This window comes from Anastrepha ludens, chromosome 5 (genome assembly GCF_028408465.1).
Source record: "Anastrepha ludens isolate Willacy chromosome 5, idAnaLude1.1, whole genome shotgun sequence".
In the NCBI taxonomy this organism is placed as follows: Eukaryota; Metazoa; Arthropoda; class Insecta; order Diptera; family Tephritidae; genus Anastrepha; species Anastrepha ludens.
In genome coordinates, this window is record NC_071501.1 from 43,021,505 (window position 1) to 43,045,296 (window position 23,792).

The window sequence follows — 23,792 nt, forward strand, 5'->3', positions numbered from 1 at the left end:
GAAGAATTGAAAAACATATTTAAATCTGCACATGTCCTAGGAATCGGAGCATTCACCCCATAGTTGGTTCTCGAGAAGCCAATTTTAAAGGTTTCATACTGTCGGAGCCTCATACTGGGTATATTAAATTGAATTTTACTTAAAAGGGAAGGACAATCAATAGATCCAGAAATGATGCGAATAATAAATGAGCACGATAGAATAGATCGTCTGCTATCAAGTGGTTTTAAGTCAATTAATAAACATCGAGAGCGGTACGATGGAACAGGTTCAGAAAAGTTTAAAGATCGGAGCGCAAAACGAAGAAAGACTTTCTGAACTCTCTCAATCCGATTAGACAGACCTATTTGGTACGGTCTCCAAATAATAGCGGCATACTCTAATCTTGATCTAACAAAAGCACAATACAATGTTTTGAGAGTGTGTGGGTTGGTAAATGCAGAACAATTACGGCGAACGAATGCTAGCATCGCATATGATCGTCTTATGACGTGGTTAACATGGCTGGTGAAATTCAGCTTAGAGTCGAAAATAACGCCTAAGTCTTTAATTTCCTCAACGGATTGCAAAGGTAAGCCAGCAATATTATACGAAGTATGCAAAGTATTGTTTGATTTAGCATATTTTACGTGAAAGCATTTGCTAATATTTAGTGACAAACGGTTTAAATAGCACCAGTTCCGAACATTGTGCAAGTCGGTTTGCAACTTTTCAGAGTCCCTAACACTGTTAATCACCGCAAATATTTTAAGATCATCAGCATACAACAAGTGGTCTGCAAACGAAAAGCAAGAACCAATATCGTTAATAAAAAGTATAAAGAGGAGGGGTCCTAGAATACTTCCCTGTGGGACACCAGAGGATGCAATAAATGCACGGGATGTCGTATTATCAACGGCTACAACGCAGTGCCTGTTGGACAAATATGATTTGATCCATGACAAAAACGTGGAGTGTATACCCAATGATGCAAGCTTCGACAAGAGTATCCGGTGCGATACTTTGTCAAACGCTTTAGAGAAGTCTGTGTAAATTGCATCAACTTGAGATCTGTTCTGGAAGGCTGAAATGCAGTAATCATTGAAAATAGACAAGTTAGTGACAGTGGAGCGACTTGCAACGAAACCATGCTGGTTGGTAGATATTAGGCCTTTGACAGCAAAATATAACTTTTCATTCACTGTTATCTCAAAAAGTTTTGAGACAGACGAAAGCTTCGAAATCGGTCTGTAGTTGCTAACATCGTTTTTATTTCCACTCTTAAATATAGGCGTAACGGAAGTAAATTTCCAGTCGTCAACAAAGATACCAGAGGACAACGATTTATTGAATATAATTGTGAGAGGCTCAGCAAGACACAAGCAATTCTTCAGCAAAATGCCCGAAAGGCCATCCGAGTCAGTTTTCGTTGTAGACTTAAGCTTCATAATACCCTTGACGACATCAGTAACAGATAGGCACAAAGTCCCAAAATTGAGAGGTGAAAAACTATTAGAGGGTAAACTAGAATCGGAGTCTAAGTCGGGTTCAAAATTAGAGCAGAAAAAGTCAGCAAATAAATTGGCAGATTCTATGGCAGAATTTGCATATTTACCATTATAAAAAACATTGTTTGGCACCATTGAGCAAGACTTTTTTGATTTGATGAATTGCCAAAAGGCCTTCGAATCCGAAATAATAGTGTTTTCGAAATTCAAGATGTAATTTCTATATAAGAACTTGTTCAAACAGTTAAACTCTTTTAAATGGCATTGAAATTTTGAGAAGTGCATTGGGTCTCCAGACCTTTTATACAGTTTAGAAAATTTGTTTTTTAGATTCTTTAGATGCCTAAGCCGTTTGGTATGCCAAGGTGACTTATATACTTTCTTACGATAAACAGGAATGTGCTTCAGACACAGCTCAGAAACCTTAGTCTTAAAAAAATGAAAACAAGAGGTAACATCATTGTCGTGGAAGGCATTATCCCAGTCAATACTTAATAAAATTTCGTTTAAAATTGAGAAGTCACATAAGTTGTAGTTGAATTTGATGTTAGGCTCATCGGATACCTCAGAAAACTCATAAAATTCCAACTCAAGAGAGAGAGGAACATGATGTTTATCAGTTAAAGATATGGGAGCAATGCCTTCCGACAACGTGTAGTTGATGTTATTTGAAATGAACACTAGATCTAGGATTCTATTAAGGCTGTTATAAAAACCATTAATTTGTGATAAATCAATGCTTAAAAAGCTATCAATGACATGAATTTCGGCTGAAGAATTTACATTAGAAGCCATAAAAGCAGCCGAGTTTCTAAGTGGGGACCAACTCAGACGACATAAATTAAAATCACCAAGGACACAAAGATGACTGTCACCAGCTATGCTTGATGCTAATGACACAACATTATCAGCATGTGCAAAATATAAACAATCCGGACTATTCGGCGGAATGTAGGATGCACACACATAAACTGATCCAGATGAGCCATAAACACGTACACAAAGCTGATCAATGAGTGTGTCAGAATTGGTAAGAGTAACCAATGATGCCCGAAATTTTCTCCGAACAGCAATGAGAACACCACCTCCTCTGGAACATCCAGATTTGACAGGGTCACGGTCTTTACGGAAAACATCGTACAAATTGAGATCAAAAATTTCACAATCGAAGAAATTTTCATTCAGCCAAGATTCAACGAATACAAAAATATCAAAATCTAAGAAAGAACTTTTCATATATACCGTGGAACATTTAGTCCGAAGTCCAGATATATTTTGAAAATACAATTTTAATAACTTATTACTAGCGATGGAGTTAGCTGCAGAAGTTGTTCTTCTAAAAGTGGCTAAATTTTCTTGTCTGTAGGCTCGTCCCTTTGAAAAAATTTAAAAGGACGGACCTTAACATCAGCAGGCCAAACCGACGGTTTGAGAATTTGATCATATAATGATGGAGGAACCCCTAGCTTAAAATTAATTTTTTTTAAACTATGGATATCAGTATCCTTTTTTACAAGTTTGAAACATAAGATAAGATTTCTATCAATGTTAGAATTTTTAGCAACATAGGTGATAATATTGTCCTCAGTAACAGATGGTTTAAAGGACGCTAGATGTAACCACTTATTCGTAGCTACTACATCTAACTCGGTAGTCGCATTAAGACCAAAAACGACCTTCCGAGATCTTTTACTATTTAAACGCCTACGCCCTTGGATAGTTGTCCACGTATTTTGATTATTTGTACTATCATGTAGTATTGGAACAGAGCTTAAATTAACTTCCTCAGTCGACATGTGAGAAGCAGCAGCATCAGCAAAGAGAATGGGCGCAGTCGACGTGTTGATGTTAGCAGCGGCAGCAGTAGCAAAGCTGATAGAAGCAGTGGGAGCAGAAGTCGGCGTTGTTATGCTAGGTGATGATCTTCTCAGAGGCTCTGCCGGTATTTTAGCCTCTCTTGACATAGCAGCAGCAGCTTGAGTATTCGAGCAGTTCGAAACAATAGAGGCAGCAGTAGCATTGCCCGAACTCAAGGTGGGAGAAGAATGAGGAAGATGGGAAGTGACGACAGATGAAAAAAGAGCGGCATCCGTTGTATGCGACGTTGACAGGCGAGTAGCTGCACTTAATTTTTTTGTGCGTAGGTTATCATTACTCGATTTGTCTAATGATGATTTGACCACGGTATGTAGGTCTTTGACCTCCGCAGAGAGAAGCGCAATCGCTTCATCTTTTTTGATGAGGCTTTGTTGTAAAGTGATAACAGCTTCATACATAGTATCCATTTTTTTCTGCAGGTTTAAGTTATCACCATGCAAGGTGGATAGCAAATTTAAAAAGCGGGAATTCTCAGCACGAAGGGAATCAATCAAGACACACATAGATTCCAAAGAAAAGTCCTGTTTTTTGCTGTCATGAGATGTAGTTGCAATAGGCTTCACAATAGTAGGCGATTTTGTACTCGAAGAAGTTGGCTTAGCAGTGGTCACAAATTCTACTGGATACACATTCTCCACAGCAGCAGATGGGGGAGGTGAGCGGATTGAATTCCGACGAGCAGTAGTGCAGAGTTTACAGAAAAAATTTTTGTTTTCACTAAGCATGAACTCCAAGTCTGATGGGAGTATGTCAACACACACGGTGTGGAAGAAATTATTGCACTTCGCACATTGAACTTTTGGTTGCGCGCGGTCAACCTTATTACCACACACACACGGCATTATTCAACTTTTTGGATTAAACGAATTAAAAAGAGTCACTGTCTCAGAAAATTAAATTTGCACCTTTGCAAATTAGTTATAATAAACTTTTATTTTCATTGGTTGTTTAATAGCATTTGCATTATTATAATTATAGCAAAATAAATTGAAGTAAAACGGAGTGAATAAAAACACGTCTAACACCATTGAATTACGCATGCATAATGCGTATCATATTTACGGAGCCGCGGGCACTCGACTTGACAAAAATTGAATATTGGCAAATAATTCTACGCGAAATATTCCAATATTGACTATTTTCGAATTGTCGAGAAAATTAGCATATGGGCGGCTCGTTTTATGAATGAAAGTACTTGCTCTTAGAACTATGAGCTCGAATTTATAAATCAATTTTTTGATGATGAGTTTTTGTTGCACAGTACAATAGTTGAAACTGTTCGGCGCCGCCGCGACTGTTCAGCGCTATGGCAACTAGGATGATGGCCGCTACGCCTGCGCCTATTAATGCATTTTGTTCTTGTAGTCGCTAGGCATAGAATTTTAGCTTTGGACGACATACGCATTTACAGGAATAAAGTGAGTGGCCTGTGTGTGCGGTTGTATGTAGATGCATATGTGTATATTAATAAGCATTGTTTTGCTGGAAGTTCAGAACACAAATATGTATGTACATACATAGGCTAGGCCATAGTATAGCATACATACATATGTATAAAAAATTCAAACCAAGCGTCCTACGAATGTTTGCGTGTATGTTAGTACGTCTGTGTATTATACGCGTTACGACGCTCATAATAGCAACCGCGTGTGCTGTATTGCGCCCGTATTTTTACATTCGTAAATATTTTCATTTTTAAATATTTACCGCAATTATGCCGAAAAATAATGCAGAAAAGTGTCGTGAATATCGACAGAAAAAAAAACAAAAAGAAAATAAAACTAAATAGCATCACGGAATTCATTCACGAAAATTTAATAAAGTATAACCAGAAGTATCGTGGATACTTAGAAAAGATTACGATAAAGTTCCAATGATTTTAAGTGGCGATTTTAACGTACATTTTGCATTGGACACAGCGGTTCCTTTAATTAACTTTCTCAATACAACATTCAATTTAAAAATGTGTAACAATCTCACTGAATCGACAACACGATCAAAAACAACAATTGACGCGGTATTTCAAAGATATGTTGACAACATCGAAACCAAAGCATTTGTATCATATTTTAGCTATCATAAGCCCCTCGTATCATTTGTTGAAATTGAAAATATTGAGGATGAATAATAATAAAATGAAGAAAATAAAATATGAACTTTATAGCAATATTATAATGAACCTATAATTATTCCGCTCCTAATGCTGCTTTCGTCTCATTCTCTCTCAGTTTGTTTTACGGAAGGTTTCACTTCTATCGCGTCTAACCGTTAGACTGGTATTTTTTTTTGTTTGCGTTTTGAAGTGAAAACTTCTTTAGAATCGTTGGGAGTGATATGAGACTCGATGAAACGAAAAAGCGACACCAAAAAGAGGAAGAAAAAAGATATACGTATATATATGTATGTATAGAAAATGCTTCATTACCAGGCACACAGAAGGATGGCATAAGCAAATTTAAATTTGTGAATTTATATATGTATGTATATATGCGGATATATGTATATATGTATGTTGTGTGTATGTACATATGTGCCTCGCCACAGCAAAACATACTGTAAAATTTCTCAAGAAATCCAGCGCGCATTCATAGGCACAGCGCACATTCATAGGCACAGCATTGCATGTACAGTAGGGCGGGTCGATTTACAAATCGCTCATTGCTCTATGAAAATCGTATTCTAGGGATCAAAATAAGAAACTTTGCCGAAGGAACCATACCTCTAAAACGAATTCTGATGTCCCCCAATTTCAAAATATCACCATTTTTGGCCTTTACATGAAAAAATCAGCTAAATGGCTATGTTTTTTCTTTATTTTTATTTATTTATAATATTATCTATTTTTTCTCTTAAGAAATTTATTTAGTCAGAACATATGTAAATGAATGAATGTGAGTTATAGAAAAGAAACTAAAAAGTTCGACCCATATTGGGGGACATCAGAAATCGTTTTAGAGGTATGGTTCCTTCGGCAAAATTTCTTATTTTGATCCCTAGAATATGATTTTCACAGAGCAATGGGCGATTTTTTTGCCTTCCCACAAATCGACCCGGCCTAATGTACAGTAACCTTGAACAGGCAGCTGCGGTTGTCGAGCATTTAGAAACATATATTTACATACATATATGGGTGCAAACATATTTACGGAGCCGCGGGCACTCGACTTGACAAAAATTGAATATTGGCAAATAATTCTACGCGAAATATTCCAATATTGAATATTTTCGAATTGTCGAGAAAATTAGCATATGGGCGGCTCGTTTTATGAATGAAAGTACTTGCTCTTAGAACTATGAGCTCGAATTTATAAATCAATTTTTTGATGATGAGTTTTTGTTGCACAGTACAATAGTTGAAACTGTTCGGCGCCGCCGCGACTGTTCAGCGCTATGGCAACTAGGATGATGGCCGCTACGCCTGCGCCTATTAATGCATTTTGTTCTTGTAGTCGCTAGGCATAGAATTTTAGCTTTGGACGACATGCGCATTTACAGGAATAAAGTGAGTGGCCTGTGTGTGCGGTTGTATGTAGATGCATATGTGTATATTAATAAGCATTGTTTTGCTGGAAGTTCAGAACACAAATATGTATGTACGTACATAGGCTAGGCCATAGTATAGCGTACATACATATGTATAAAAAATTCAAACCAAGCGTCCTACGAATGTTTGCGTGTATGTTAGTACGTCTGTGTAATATACGCGTTACGACGCTCATAATAGCAACCGCGTCTGCTGTATTGCGTCCGTATTTTTATATTCGTAAATATTTTCATTTTTAGATATTTACCGCAATTATGCCGAAAAATAATGCAGAAAAGTGTCGTGCATATCGACAGAAAAAAAAACAAAAAGAAAATAAAACTAAAACTAAAAAAACCGCAAAGACTTCAACAGAACGTGTACGTGAATTTCGTGCACGCCGAAAAACATTACGAAATGCACAACCTAGTATTTCTATTGTGCATAACAATGCATCCACTGTGCAAAATAGTGAAAACGATCATCGTAAGTACTTTAATATTTTCTATGACAACATCGAAACCAAAGCATTTGTATCATATTTTAGCTATCATAAGCCACTCGTATCATTTGTTGAAATTGAAAACATTGAGGATGAATAACAATAAAATGAAGAAAATAAAATATGATCTTTATAGCAATATTATAATGAACCTATAATTATCCCGCTCCTAATGCTGCTTTCGTCTCATTCTCTCTCAGTTTGTTTTACGGAAGGTTTCACTTCTATCGTGTCTAACCGTTAGACTGGTATTTTTTTTATTTGTTTTTGGAATTCTCGATCAAAGCTAAAATTTTTAATTTTTCTTCACTATGGTCCCAGGAAGGGGACTGAATTGGCCTCAGAGACCTCCTACCTAAAGGGGAATTGCATAAATTATTTCTCAGGAAAGCGCCGAAAAGATGGAGCTCCATTTCTTCATGTGCTATTTCGAAAACTCTTTGGCATCAATACGATATGCGAAGGATTCAGAGAGTTCTTTGGACTCCTCGCCTTTAAATTTCCAAACTCGTAGCTGTGTTTACCGGTCACTGGACGATCGACACACACGCGGAAAAGCTAGGGTTACCATTTGACCCACCTTGCAGAAGCTGTGGGGACTTTTCAGAGAAGGAGACTGTAGAGCATTTTCTCTGTAAAGGTCCGGGTTTGGCAGCTAGACGACTAAGGTCACTGGGAGCTCCTTTCTTCGACAGCCTGGTGCCGTGCGCCAACCTTAATCCAATCAATCTTCTCCATTATATCAACAGCTCTGGCTGGCTGTAGATATCTACCTGTTGGAGGATAATGGTATCAAAAAGGCGCTTTAGTGCTACTTGAGGACTGGCAGTTAAGTGTTACAATTTATTTGTGACTTTCATTTGACAATCCGGTGATCGAGCTAAGAGGAATTATTGTGAGAGGTTTATTTGAATTATAACGTAACAAAATTTGTAACAGTATGTTTTGCTTTCAAATCGCCACCTTTTATAAAGCAATATCTCAATGTAATACTAAACAATTTTTGAATTGTTTATCTGTAATAGAAAAGTTGAAATTGTTAAGAGACATGATATTTAAGCATATTGAAGTGGCTTCCATAGTATAGTGATGTGTTTGGCCTTAATTTTTGAAGTGAAACTTCTTGGACGAGCAACAATGGAGAGTAAAATTTTAAGGCCATGCAACGTTTTGAGCATTTTCGTTCCGCGAGAGAGAAAAAAGATATAAAGTAGCGGAAAAGGAGAGAGAGAGCTATACCTTATATATATCTTAGATACACTTTAGACTATTCACGTCTCCCTTTTGTGCGGTCCTTCGTCTTTTCTCCCACTCCTACGCTTAGGCTCTAGTCTAAGTCGTACGACGTTACTCGTATTGTAGGAGCAAGAGAGAACCACGTATACATTATATACCCGGCGTTAGAATATAACAGAGAGAGAAAGAGACTGACGTGTAAACGTAAAGCCATATTACTATAGTAGAGCGAAAGAGAGCAACATATTCTTAGAATAGGATAGATAGTATTGCGTATGCGCGTTCCTTGTCTATGCACGTTATGTTAGACGCTATATGTGCGCACGGCTCTAACGCCACGCTAGTACATCGGAGCGGGAGAGAGCAACGTATAGTTAGAATACGACATATGGTATTGTGCGTGCTGTGGCAGTACGCGTTGGCGACAGATGCTATATATACGCAGTTGATATACCACGTGTATTATTATTCATTTTTGTGTTTTGTGATTATTTATATTTATTAAAATTTGTGTCCTGTGATTATTGAACGGCATCTGTGAAGAATTATTATGTAAGTATAATTACACTATTGAAATTTTTACAAAATCGGCCTTTTAGGCATCACCAAACACTGACTAAACATACACAACATATACACATAACTATATATGTACATATACCTATATACAGTTAGTAGCATAAATAAGTATACAGGAGCCTGATTTATGGAATTGTTTGACGCTAACGCTTTCCTTAATATGTAATCAAAATATTTTACACATGGTAATTGTGTACTGGGATAAGCTTTCATATGCGCCTTAATTTAGCTGTAAATTTTAGGTACCGTTATCCACGCATTGCTTTGTCTTTGATGCCAGCGAAATTTATGTCACAAAAGTTAGTATACAGCACACGATTGTTCAGTTAGCATAACATTTATTTTTACGCATTGATTAAAAAAGTTAACACTATTAAAAGGAAATAATCAAAGTGAGTATAAAAACTTAGGGAAGTACGTTTTGTATTAATTTTTGCGACATTTTTAGTAATGGCATCAAGAGGAAAAGAGCTTTCTGATGATTTAAAAAAACTGATTATAAAATATCACAAGGAACATAAATCATTGCGGCAAATCGCTCGTTTGATAGATAGGAGTTTTGCTACAGTTCAAAATATTGTGAATAAATATAAAAGTGCGGGAAGCACCACTAATAAAGAGCGTTGTGGGCGTCCGCATCTTAAGTCCCAGAGAAAAAAGCTTAGTCGTACGGAAAATCAGGGTAAACCCCAAAGTAAGTGCCCCCGAATTGAAATCTGAAGTTAAAAATGAGCCTGGAAAACAATTTAGAACCCAAACTATTCGCCGGGTTTTGCATAGTGCTAGTTATCATGGGCGCAATGTTAGAAAAAAGGCCTTCGTGAGTAGTGTCAATCGGAGTAAACGGATTTCATTCGCAAAAGATCATGAAAAATATGACCAAACATTTTGGAACCAAGTCATATTTTCTGATGAGTGTAAGTTCAGTATCTGTGCATCTGGTGGCCGTGAAAAAGTTTGGAGAAAAGTTAACGTGGAATTGGATCCAAAAAATATGACCGGCACTGTGAAGCATGGAGGGGGCTCTGTGTTGGTTTGGGGATGTATGGCTGCGAACAGGGTTGGAAACTTGGTAACAACGGAAAAACGTCCTTCAAGAGCAATGGAATAAAATACCACCAGCAGTAACTGAAAACTTGGTGAAATCAATGCCATCACGACTTAAACCGATTGTAAAGTCTAATGGTTATTCATCCAAATACTAGGATTTGATTTTAATTATGTTTTTGATTTCACAAATTAATAATGTGATGAACTGTATACTTACTTTTGAGACATGCATTTTTCTAAAGTTTAATATAAAAAGCTATAATTTTGTTCCTTTTTAAAATTTTGTCATTATTTGGATTAAATATGATTTTTGTATTTCATTCATGCAAATAAAACACAATTTTGTTATAACTTACTTTGTTTGAAAGAATTTATTGGGGGAAAATTGAAAACGTGTCCGGTGTATACTTACTTCTCTTACTAACTGTATGTATATAATATTATAATATATATTATATATAATATATATGTATATATATAATTACGTGTCACAGACTTGTGGTATTATAATTCGATTTGAATTCAATCTTATATTATGAATTGGTTTATTAAATTTTCTAATCAAAATATAATAATATATAAATCATAGTATACTATTAAATTAAAAAATAAATACTTTTATACTCTCCTACTCCTACTACGCAATTTATATGTCGCCAAAACATAGCTTTACATATTAACTTCTATTCTCCACAGATTTTACGATGCCGAAAAAATCAGAGAACCAACCCCGAGGAAGCCAAGATGGAAAAACTACACCAAAAGTGAAAAAAGTAGCGAAGACTGGGGCACAGCGCTCTCGCGAATACAGAGCGCGAGTAAACGCACTTGAAAACGCAGTTATAGCTGGATCTGTCACTTGTGTTGAAAGTGATGCGTTACAACCAGCGTCGCAACATAATGTGGCAGCAGATTCGATTGCTATGCGTCCACGTTCGCTACTGTATGAGGCCCTCAGTCGACAAAGTAGCCAAGACACGCATCAAAACATCCCAACAGTGAGGAAAAAGTCGAAAACTCCTAAAACATCAACCGAACGCTCTCGTGCCTGCAGAGAACGGAGAAAAGCGTTGGATCGTACGAACAATCGAGAATCCATAGTCGATGCAGCTCACTCACAACACGAGAATGATATAATTATTCTTGAAGATCAGCCTCAAGATATAATCAACATCGAAACAGCAACGGTGCGAGCACGACAACAACCTTATAACAGTGAAGCACAATCCACTTCAGGATCATTGGACACTAGTGGCATAACTGGAATAAATCATGACTCAACCCAGAATATTGTGGTAAAGGCAATGAATGGAAGAGGCTCTAGGTCTATTTGCGGAACAACGTCAGGATATTTAAAAATAATGAATTTCATAGCAAAATATTTAATTCAATTTTTTTCTTCAGTAGATAGACATTTTAAAAATTTAGCTTTTTAGTATCATTAAAAGGTCAATTTTCTATATTGTACTTTTTCGAATTCTTTGCTCAATTTTGATCAATTTATTTAACAATAATATTCTTATTTTCAGAATCAAATGGTGAGAAAGGTGGATCAGAAGTTGGATGATTTGGAGAAATATGTGCCATTCATGAACTATCTTCTTCAAATAGACAAGGAGAAATATAAAAAATTTATAGATATCAAGCATTGGATTTTGGCAAGAAAAAGGTAAATAATGTGTTTTTATTATAATTTTTTTTACTAATTAATTTAATAATAATCAAAAACTTTTAGGTACCCAATGAATGTGCTGCAAAAGATTGAGCAGTCTATATTAACACAGTACAGAAATCTATTTTATGATGATGAGGTGAGTTCTATTAAAATATTAAAATTAACAAGAATATTAGATATAAATTATTTTAAACTGTATGGCAATATTTAGAAATGGAGAAATGCTTGGCCGTCGAATTCGCAAACGTTTATACAAAGACAATGGTATACCAATATTTCTCGTTAGCATTAAATACTAATCTAACTATTCGGGATGAGTGGAAATTGGGTACGTCAAGAAGAAATGTGACATTCATGTAAGCTCTCACGTTACATTCAGGGTAACCGATGAATACTATATATAATAAGACTAATTTAGTGTGATCTGACATGACCATTTGCAATCACACAGTTTCACAGGGATTCGAGCCAACGTAGCCGCTGGATCTTTATTCGCTGCGCTATGTCTGTGTCGTCGTAAAGCTCATACAGCTCATCGTTCCATCACCTGCGATATTCGCTGTTGCCAACGTGCAAAGGTCCAAAAATCTTGCGCAGAATCTTTCTCTCAAACACTCCAAGCGTCGCTTCATTGGATGTTGTTATCGTCCACGCTTTCGCGGCATACGTTAGGACGGGTATGATGAGAGCCTTGTAGAGTGTTATTTTTGTTCGTCGAGAGAGAACTTTACTGTTGTTACCGTCCACACTTCTGCGCCATACGTTAGGACGGGCATGATGAGAGCCTTGTAGAGTGTTTTTTTTGTTCGTCGAGAGAGAATTTGACTGCTCATTTTCCTACTTAGTCTAAAGTAGCACTTGTTGGCAAGAGAGATTCTACGTTGGATTTCAAGGCTGACATTGTTATCGGTGTTAATGTTGGTTCCTAAATAAACGAAGTCTTTTACAACCTCGAAATCATAACTGTCACCAGTGACATTTGTGCCGATATGCGAGTGCGCCGACTGCTTGCTTGATGACAGGACGTACTTCGTTTTGTCCTCGTTCACGACTAGACCCATTCGCTTTGCCTCTTTATCCAGTTTGGAGAAGGCAGAACTGGATATCATCATCAGTATATGCCAACAATCGTATGCTCTTATAAAATATTGTGCCTGAGCGATTAAGTTCTGCGGCTCGTACGATGTTCTCCAACATCAGGTTAAAGAAGTCACACGACAGCGAGACACCCTGTCTGAAACCTCGCTTAGTATCAACCGGCTTGGAGAGCCGTATTAATTTTGTGGGGACACCAAATTCAGACATCGCAGCATACAGATAATTCTTTTTTGTACTGTCGAATGCAGCTTTGAAATCGACGAAAAGATGGTGTGTGTCGATTCTTCTTTCATGGGTATTTTCCAAGATTTGGCGTATTGTGAAAATTTGGTCGATGATAGACTTTCCAGGTCTAAAGTCACCCTGATAAGGTCCAATCAGTTGGTTGACGGTGGGCTTCAGCCTTTCACACAATACGCTCGCTAGAACCTTATAGGCGATATTTAGAAGACTAATCCCGCGGTAATTGGCACAAATTGCAGGATCGCCCTTCTTATGGATTGGGCAGAGCACACTTAAATTCCAATCGGCAGGCATGCTTTCATCCGACCATATTTTGCATAGAAACTGATGCATGCACTTTACCAGCTCCTCGCCGTCATGTTTGAATAGCTCAGCCGGCAGTCCGTCGGCGCCTGCGGCTTTGTTGTTCTTTAGTCGCGTTATCGCTATTCTCACCTCATCATGGTTGGGTAGCGGAACGACAATTCTGTCGTCAACGATTGGGGTATCGGGATCTTCACATTCTCTGTGACATGCCCAGCTATCACTATTTAGCAGGTTCGAGAAGTGTTGCATCTATAATTTAAGTATGCTCTGGATGTCAGTCACCAGATTGCCGTCTTTATTCATACAGGATGACGCCCCGGAATTAAACCTTCTGTAAGCTGCCGAACTTTCTGGTAGAATTTTCGGGCGTTGTTCCTATTGGCCAGCAACTCAAGCTCCTCGCACTCATGTATTTCGGCCTCTCGTTTCTTCTTTCTGGTAATACGTCTCTCTTCCTTTCTCAGCTCTCGGTAGCGATCCCACACGGCTCGCGTTGCGCCCGATCGCAGCGTGGCTCTATAGGCAGCATCTTTTCTTTCTGCGGCTGTATGACATTCCGCGTCGTACCAACTGTTTTTTCAGACTCGCCGGAATTTGATTTCTTCTTCGGCGGCGGTACGTAGAGAACGAGAAATGTTGCTCCATTGCTCATGCATGCCGGTTTGTTGGGCAGTACTCTCTGACAGCAGGAGTGAGAGTCGAGTTGCGAATCTTCTGGCTGTCTGTTGTGATTGCAGCTTTTCGATGTTGAACATTGTTTGTGTAGGTAGATATACGTTTTTTACTGCACAGAGGCGTGTGCGCAGTTTGGCTGCAACGGGGTAATGATCGGAGTCGATGTCGCGTCCTCGGAGAGTACGTACATCTAATGCACTAGAAGCGTGTCTACCATCTATCACAACATGATCGATTTGGTTTCGCGTTTTTCGACCAGGAGACAGCCAGGTAGCTTAATGTATCTTCTTATGCTAGAATATGGTGCTGCAGACTACCATGTTTCGGGCCCCGGCGAAGTCGATCAGCCTCTGTACGTTTCCGGATGTTTCGTTATGCAAACTGAATTTTTCGACTGTGGGACCAAAAATTCCCCTCTTGCCCACCCTGACGTTGAAGTCGCCAAGCACGATTTTTATGTCGTGGCGGGGGCAGCGTTTATAGAAACGTTCCAAGCGCTGATTGAATCTTTGGTCGCATCATCCTTCTCTTCCGTCGGGGCGTGGGCGCAAATTAGCGAGATGTTAAAAAAAAGTGCTTTGATGCGGATTATTACGAGACGCTCGTCCACCGGAGTGAACGACAGTACTTGGCGACGAAGTTTCTCTCCAACAACAAATCCGACACCAAATTTGCGCTCCTTTACATGACAGCTGTAGTAGACGTCGCAAGGTCCTATTTTTTTCTTGCCTTGCCCCGTCCATCACATCTTTTGGATGGCAGTGATATCAGCCTTTACTCTCTCGAGAACATCAACCAGCTGGGCATAGGCACCTTTCCCATTAAGGGACCGGACATTCCAGGTGTATGCCCTCAAATCGTATTCCCTATTTCGTTTGCAGGGGTCGTCATCAGTAAAGGTAGTTCTCATCCGAGGCTTTGTATATCTTTTCATTGGGGCGGATCCCACACCCAGCACACAACCAGCTATCCTGGAATGCTTCGCCTTCTCACGTTCGCTCACTCCTATCCAGAGGATACTTGGGCTAATCCCGGGAGTTGTGAGCTGCTTGGACCATATGCAGAAGAATCGTCCTGGCCACTCCCAAGTGAATGTACTTCTACACATGGAACCATTATATTATCCAACTTTAATTTTGGTTTACAACAGTGTGATATTTTGACACCTTCGAATCAGATCCTTTAAAATTATGTCGCGAGAAAATTACCCTCACAATTTCTCTTCACTTTCGGGAATCTTATATTCTATTGTTCTTGATTATTATATTTCAGACAAGTTTCGGCAGACATTTTGCTATCGAACCCTTAGGAGAACTAATGAACCCATATAAATCAAAATACCCGAAAAAGTGTTTTTTTTATAGAGGCCGCACCTAGGCAGTATCAATGGAAAATTTCCAAGCATATTTCTGCTTATAGCAGCCAGACGGTATTAAATTTTCTACAAAAATTACAATAATATCACAAATTTTGCAAGCAGCTATTAATTTTTAATTGTAAAAAAACAACTTATTTCGAAATCCAATAAACTCATTTGCCAAACGGTTAGTTCACAAATCGCTGAAACAAATATGAACTTTTATGCTATTGTTTTCTAACAAATTAAATGATCTTTATAACAATATTCCTCATAAATTTTGCCATGGAAAACATGTCAAAAAATCGATTTCTGAGTCTCAAAACAGTAAAAAAGCAACTTTTCAATGAAAAAAAAACATGGCAAAAATTTCACGATAGAGCCACCTATCGTACGTTTTTAGTAGAAATAAACATCAAGAAACACGGGGTTGTTCGAAAACAGTAACTTTAAATACGTGTAGAAAAAAACTGATATATATAATATATACGCACGCCACAAATAGGAAGAGGAGCTCCGCCAAATATCCCAAAAGAGAGTAAGCGCCAAGGGTATTTGGCGAAGCTCCTTTTCCTATTTGTGGCGTGCATCTTGATGTTTTTCCACAAATGGGCAGATATTTTTTATGAGCAGTTTTTTCATGGCATAAATACGCAAATTTGCAATTGCCTGCCGAGGGGCGACCGCTATTAGAGAAAACGTTTTCGTTATTTTAGTGTTTCACGGAGATTCACACCAATGTACTCTGAATTCCAAATGGTAGTCACGCACCAACTCATTCGGCTACGGTGGCCGTCATCTATAGGCTAAAAAATTCTTTTAGGGCTTTGTTATAGGAGGTGTAGCTTTCACTTACATTTTTTTTTTTCATATACATACGTAGAATCTTGTTGAATTTTTTAATTTATCATGTAATACATTATTAATATGATTTTTCTTTCCAGAAAGTACCAAAATATATTATGAATATTTTTAATAGAGACGACAAAGTTAAATGCTTCAGAGTAAATTTATGTTCAGATGATGAAGACAATGCTGGAAATTCATCGGATGATGACGATGTTATCATTATTCCATCATCAGATAATCCAAAAGAAATTTCTCAACCACAATCAAGCATTACCACTCAATGTAATCAGGAGCAACCCACACCCACCTTAGAACATTGCCAAACGGAGAACACAATTTGCATAGATTCGGATAATGAAAATAACAATGTTGAGGTCAAAGAATATGATTTGTGTCATGAAGAGAAGCTTTTTAAGAGAAGAGAAGACTTTACTACTAAAATTGGTGAAGATATTGAGGCAATAAAAATTTGTGATAATGAAAAAAGTGAAGCTCTCGAACAAATCGAAGCTCAAAAAGACGCTGTTAATACAATCGAAGACCCAAAATCTGAGTGTATAACGATCCCTGAAACAAATTTGGAGAGCTTTGATCTCAAAAAGTTGGAAGAAATTTATAACGGTTTTACAAAAAAATACGGAGTTAATATTGAACAATTGTTAAAAGACGTAAATTTGAGCACGTCGCCGGAAAATGTGATTAATAACATAGTTCAAAACAGTGGTACTACTTTTACTCCACAATGCGGAAATCTTTATGTACCACCTATGGATTCTCCAGGTCAAACGGAAACCAGTCAAATACAACAGAACGCATATACTATGCAACCTCTCTCACTTCCATCTCAGCCATTTCAGTTAAATCTTAGAGATCCGCGGATTATCAAATTATTGGAAAGAAATAAAAATGTACCACTTTCTTCTACAACAGTGTGTAATGCTAGGAGCACAAACAATTCGAAAGTACCGAACTGTGAACCAACAACATACGGTGAATATAAGCGACTAAAAGCGGAGAAAGAGAAGAAAGCAGAGGAAGCAAAAAAAGCCGAAGAAACAGCGAAAATAGTTTTAGAAAAGGGAGCAAAGGCCATGATGAAAGAAGAAGAAGCGAAAAGAACCGAGCTAGCGAAGAGAGCAGAGTTAGAAAAACAATCAGAGGAAGCAAAACGAGAAACGAACGTAAATTCAAATGAAGTTCGCAATAATTCAACTTTAGTAAGAGCAAACAGTGTAGATGCACCAAACCAAAGCACTGAAGTTTCCAGTAGCTTTTCCCTAACAAAAAAAGGCATAGAAATTGTGGAAGATTCTGAGATACAGAGTCATAACTATTCGCCTTTGGAGCCACAAATTGATCTGAGAAGCATGATTTTGAAAGCCATACTACCATATGGAGACAAAATATTGGACGTTCTTAGAAAAGATACAGTAGCAAAATTAAGTACAGAAGAAGGAGCACATCAAGAAACTAAATCACTTTCATTGGCAAATCAACAAATATTAACTGATACACGCTCAGACGAAAATGTGAGAACAACAGTTGGAAATGATATTCAAATACAGTCATATCAAAAATTACCTGCAAATGATCAAAAAGTAATTGAAATGCATTCGGAAGCGTTGAATAATCAGCGAAAAAGAAAATACCCAAAAAGTGTGCCTTATAAGAGAATTCGAACGATATCGTCTTCTTCGTCAACGTCGTCAACTCTAACCGCGTCATCGACATCGTCGCCACCACCTCCTTCAACGCCTTTGATATACACACCAGTTGTAAAACTGAGACGACTTTCACCCGAAACTATTTTAAAATACACGAAGGCAGTAAAACTGTCGCCAGGTTCTAAAACTATAAATATCCACCTTGTGGAAGACGTGAGCAAGACAAAGAAGCAAAACAAAGATCGTTTTCTTGAGCCAAAACCGGCAAAATTGAACATTAAACATAAAAATGTTGATATATTAATGACAAATACAAATACAACTTTTTGCGCATTGTGCAAATCAAAGCCTAGCGATTTAACAAATCACTATAGAAGAGTACACAAAACTGAGTCGTATGTGGCGCGTTTAAGCAGAGCGGCATTAAGTTCTCTAGAAACAAATATTCCATTTGCGCAAAGTTTGTTCAAAAGCACAAATCTTAATACTAAAAAATATTTACTTAAATGCGCGTTCTGCGAGGATGAATTAAAGGATAAATTTATAAATTTTTACAAGCATTTTTCAACACATACAGGAGAGTACGCTTTTCAATGTGGTATTTGCAAGTTGCAAAAGCCTTTTGAATTTGATATTCAGTCGCACAAGTGTCATTCGAAATCTTGTCGCAATGCACGCATTCAACTGCTCTATCAATATCATCCGAATGTCTTGGTCATATATTTATATTGTTGTAAAATATGTAACTTTGTGCAATTAAATGAAGCCAATACATTCAAACATTTGCGCGATCACCACGATAAAAGACAAGACGATTATAGTTTAATTCGAAAATATATATTGGCAGCAGTAAATGATGAGGAAGCATATGAGAATTCTGCTGAAACAGATAAGAACTTTGAATTTCTGAAGAAAGAGGACGACATTTTGGTTATAAATGAAGCAATGCCAGAAGAAGGTGAAGTTGCCGAGAAAAATGGCAATGCTATTGATACAAGTTTGGAAATGGTGGAGTTGCCGACTACGAGCTACATTCATAATGAAGATTTGGACAACGCATGGATTGAAACAATAAATTCAAGTTTAATAGATTCATCGAGGAAAACTTCTCCTGCCAAACCTGCACAAGAAAGTGACAAACGATGTGCGCCTCTGTCATCAATGGAAAATCTTGTAACTGCAAGTAGTGTGTGTGCTTTAGAAATTAATATAAAAACTGAAAGCCAGGACCTATTGTCAGTAGAAAAAGAAAATTATGACAGCAAACAGCCAGTGCTGAAATCTAGTCGTATATCTTATCGGCAATATTCGCACGGAGTTTCGTATTATGGCCTATTTAAATGCATGGCAACTGATTGTTTATATTCAACGGATGCAAGCAGTGAAATCCTAGAGCATTTAAGCGAACATTGCAGAAGTGAACAGCCACCTGAAGGATATCTGGAATGTGCCTATTGTCAATTGAATCCAGAAGTTTGCAATACGCCGGAAATGTTAATTGAACACATTCAGAAATCCCATCACCGTTCGCAGTTTCAATGTTCAGTTTGTTGCTATCGTGCGTCTTCGGCAAGCCATGTTTTAATGCATGCGAGAAGTTCACATCCAGATCAGCAGGAGCTTATTTACAAATGTGCATCCGATATAACTTTTAACAACGCTTTACCAACAAATATTTCGGAATTATTAAAAAAACACGTTGAACCGCTCGTTTGCCCGTTCAAAGGTATTGCGTAATAATTATTGTTGGAATGTAGCCTAAATTTATAACATTTATATTTATATTTCATAGATTGTTTAAGAGAATTCCAGAATGTGGTATGGATGCAGAATCATTTGATGAGCATGCACTCTTTGCCCATTAATAGTGAAATTATCGCAGCAGTTGAGAAATATGCATGTATATACTGTACAAAGAAATTGCATGATATTAAAGATGTCAAAAATCATTTAGTTGCGTCACATCCAGACCAAAATCCTTTCGTTTGCCAGAGAATTCTAATTGCTGGAAAAGAGGTAAAGTTTCTTGGGTTTTATAAATACACTAGCAAATATCTAGCAAGCGCCATTATACCGCTAAGGAAAATTATAAATAGTGAACCACAAATAAACTGGTACATTTTTTTGTTCTGACTTCAATCTTTTATAACTTGAGAACGGTTCAATCAATTTTCAAAGGGCAAAAGCCAATGCAAAGTATTCAATTCAGTATTTTATTATGAAAAAAATAATAATATTTAAATGACTAGGAAGTTTTTCAGTACACAAAACAATAACTTAATTTTACAACTCAAACATAAAATAGAGCAGTAATGAAAATATAGAAGTAAAGGAAAATTGATGAACTCATATTTTGTGTGTAATATTCCAATCAATCGGTTGAATTATTTTTAATTTGCTGCAGTTTGAAAACTAAGTTTATGCGATTCCATAAATGTTTCGAAAAATACCTTCCAAGAGAGATTAGCTTCAAAATAGAAAAAAACTCTGTACGAATTGGAACATTCAAAGTTGGAAATGTTATTGGTAGTTTATTTTCTTGCAAAATTGTCGCATTTATACTGCCCTGTGTCAGAGCTCTCAAATTTTCGTTTACTTTTGTCAAACTGTTATACTCTGACCAGATAAATGTGTGAAATTTTCTACCCACTACAAAAAGAGAGGGGAAGCGTTGTTCAGTTGATTTTTACTTACCTGTGTACACACAGCTATATGGTTCCTGATGTAATAAACGGTGATCAATTTTAAAGTATCGGTTTTCAAATTAAAATAAAACAACGAAAACTCAAATTAATTGGGCAATCTTTATTAATTTTGTGTAGAACCATTCATGACATTTATTTTTTAAAGATAATCCCTTTCAAATGTTGGCCGCAACTCTGCCGTACTTCTGCCATCCGTATACACCAATATTGAATGACTCGTTGGAGGACTTCGGTCGGTATCTCGTGAATAAATTTAGTAATGTTGGCTTCCAATGCCTCAATCGAAGTTGGTTTATTCACAAAGCATTTAGACTTTACATACCCCACAAATAAAAGTCCAAAGGTGTGATATCACACAATCTTGGTGGCTAATCATCCATTGGTCCGAGACGAGAGATAAATTGCTCACCGAAACGACGACGCAGTAAATCCATTGTTTCTGTATGGCAAGTAGCGCGGAACCAAATGTTGTGGAAATCACGGACTTCAATTTCCGGCATCGATTCAAAGCCTCATGTTTGAAGAAATATGGGCCGATGATTCCTCCACCCATAGGCCGCACCAAACGGTTGATTCCAATGAATTGGCTGTTCTTGAATGGCTTCGGTTTGTTCTTCAGTCCAAACATGGCAATTTTGCTTATTGATAGCCATTAAACCAAAAATGGGCCTCATCGCTGAACAACATAAGTTGGCATGAGCGCGCGATGAACACTTTTCCATTAGCGTCGTTTTCGTAATAGAATTGCACGATTTGTAAATGTTGTTGAGGCGTAAGTCTTTACATGATGAAATGTCAATGAATACTGAAAAAAATTATATATTTAGTTTGCAGTGATCTGTCAAAAAAGCCATATTGGAAAAAGTACCTCTAATCTGATCACCCTTCATAAACTATATTTGTATAAAAAAAATATTTAAATTAAAAATCTCACTTTGTTCTAATGAAAAGTGGCCCATTTTGTAAATGTGTAAACTAAACAAGCATTGAATTGACGATAGAGCACCTATTTTTAATTTTCATTCTTTACTTTAAAAATCACCTTGAATTTCTTGCCATTGTTGTCTCAGGGCACAGCTATTGGTAGTCGCCACTAATCATTAAAGTGTCTGCTAACTGCGGTTAACGTCTCAGAATATATAACCTTAAATACGAATATTTGGCAAGGACATGCTAAAATTTTTCTATTTATAATAAATTTGTATGTGCACCTTAGGCTTTCCGCATAACGCCTTTAGTTCATCACGATAGGATGATTTAAGTTTGTCTACATTTTTCAACGCACCTACACACATTTAATGAAACCATGCTGGTTAAAACAATAATAAATATATAGTGGCGCAAAATTAATCTCTATTATTATTTTTTTTAATTCATTTTTTTTAATAACTTTTTATTAAATAAAATAATTTGGTGTGATTTAAATCTTTATTTTGACCTTTACGCCTTCCATTCCTTATCTGTTTGTATACTATAGCTGTCTGGTTCACAAGTGTCAAATGTGATTGACTGACGTACGGCGCCATTTGTAAAAATTATAATTTATACCGACTTCTCTAAGGCTTTTGATCGGGTTTCCCATAGGTTAGGTTGACCTGGCTGGCTGAAAGCCATCACATAGACCTATTGGTCCTTAGTGTTACCAGTTGGTGCTAGACGTTTACGTTTCTTTGTAGAAGACATCTTGTAATACGTCTGCGTCTTTTGCGAGTCTAAGTAAACTCTGAAGCTCTAACCCCGAGAGGCATTCTAACTTCTCATATTGTAGAGCTCCTAAGCATTTTAATCTGGTTCTAGCTAACGCATGGCAAGAACATAGAAGGTGTTCTAGCGTTTCCCTCTCTTCCAGTTCATTGCAAAATCTGCAGTTATCGTTGTTTGTAATTCCTATCTTGTATGCGTACGCCGCTAGCAAATTATGGCCTGTCAGTATACCTACGATAGTTCTGCTTTCTTTTCTGGACAGGGCTAATACGAATCTGACGTATTTGTCTGCATTCTGTGTACACATGATTTTCGCGGTTTTACAAGTGGCTAGATTATTTCATCTCCTGTCTATCTGTGTTTTCACGGTCGCAGCGATGTCATTGTATACCGTATTTAACCTGTTAAGAGATTATGTCGTATATATAATATGAGTAAATTTCAAAAGTTCATTTTTTAGTTAATGTCGTATATGTGCGTCATGCCGAAAAAGGAAATTGCATTCGCTATGAAATTTAAAGTTAAGCAAAAAACGAAAATTTCCCTGTTATTTTGACATTATAAAGTATGTAAGTATGAACACTGAATTCCCTGATAATCGTTATCATAATCGTTCAGCCAACGCGCACGGTGAATCCAATATTTGGCTGAAAACCGGTTTTGTATCAACAGTCCATCGCTTGAAATTAATTCAGCACAGTAAATCGAGCTGTCTAAGAAAAACTAATCGCTTAACAGGTTAAAAGTTTCAGTATGCGTTTTCTTGTTCGAATTGTATAATATAATATGTAAACAGCGCTCTTGGCAATCTCATCTACAATGTCGTTTTCTACAATGCCCTTATATCCGGGTAACCAATAAATATGCAATCGTTTGGCTGCGGCTAGTCTCCTATGGCTTCCCTGCTTTTTAGAACATTTAGAACATGAAATTTAATATGAGTTTATTGTTTTTATCGCCGCTTGGCTGTCAACGTATATACTTATTTTGCCGTTGCTTGATGTCTTTGCGAATGCTATTTCCGCAGCCTTACCTACAGCTAAGACTTCTGCTTGAAAGATACTGCAGTGGCTGGAGTGCTTAAATGGCTGTCTGATGACTAGCTTTGCGCAAAAGATCCCTGCCCCTACTCCGTCTAACATTTTCGAGCCATCAGTAAATATATTAAGAGTATTTGGGTTAGGTTTCATTCCTCCTTTTCATCTCTCTTTTTCTATTGTTGTTCGGAATTTCTTCACCTAATTGCATTTCGGAGTCATAT

The 23,792-nt window shown here is 37.2% G+C and overlaps 1 protein-coding gene across 6 annotated transcripts in view; it reads left to right on the plus strand.

Annotated features, from left to right (window-relative positions):
- LOC128864930 (uncharacterized) overlaps window positions 1-23,792 on the plus strand; it is a 54,434-nt gene that overhangs the window by 26,342 nt on the left and 4,300 nt on the right. For 2 of the 6 annotated variants that reach the window (XM_054104701.1, XM_054104700.1), the window contains exons 2-6: window positions 10,952-11,550; window positions 11,785-11,924; window positions 11,991-12,066; window positions 16,554-19,848; window positions 19,915-20,138. In XM_054104701.1, coding sequence (XP_053960676.1) covers window positions 10,960-11,550; window positions 11,785-11,924; window positions 11,991-12,066; window positions 16,554-19,848; window positions 19,915-20,138 — 4,326 coding nt within the window. In that variant the 5' untranslated portion in view covers window positions 10,952-10,959. Of the gene's footprint in view, window positions 1-7,148; window positions 7,375-10,951; window positions 11,551-11,784; window positions 11,925-11,990; window positions 12,067-12,159; window positions 12,259-16,553; window positions 19,849-19,914; window positions 20,139-23,792 lie in introns of those variants that run through there. The other 4 variants (XM_054104702.1, XM_054104703.1, XM_054104699.1 and 1 more) reach the window with 3 other exon arrangements.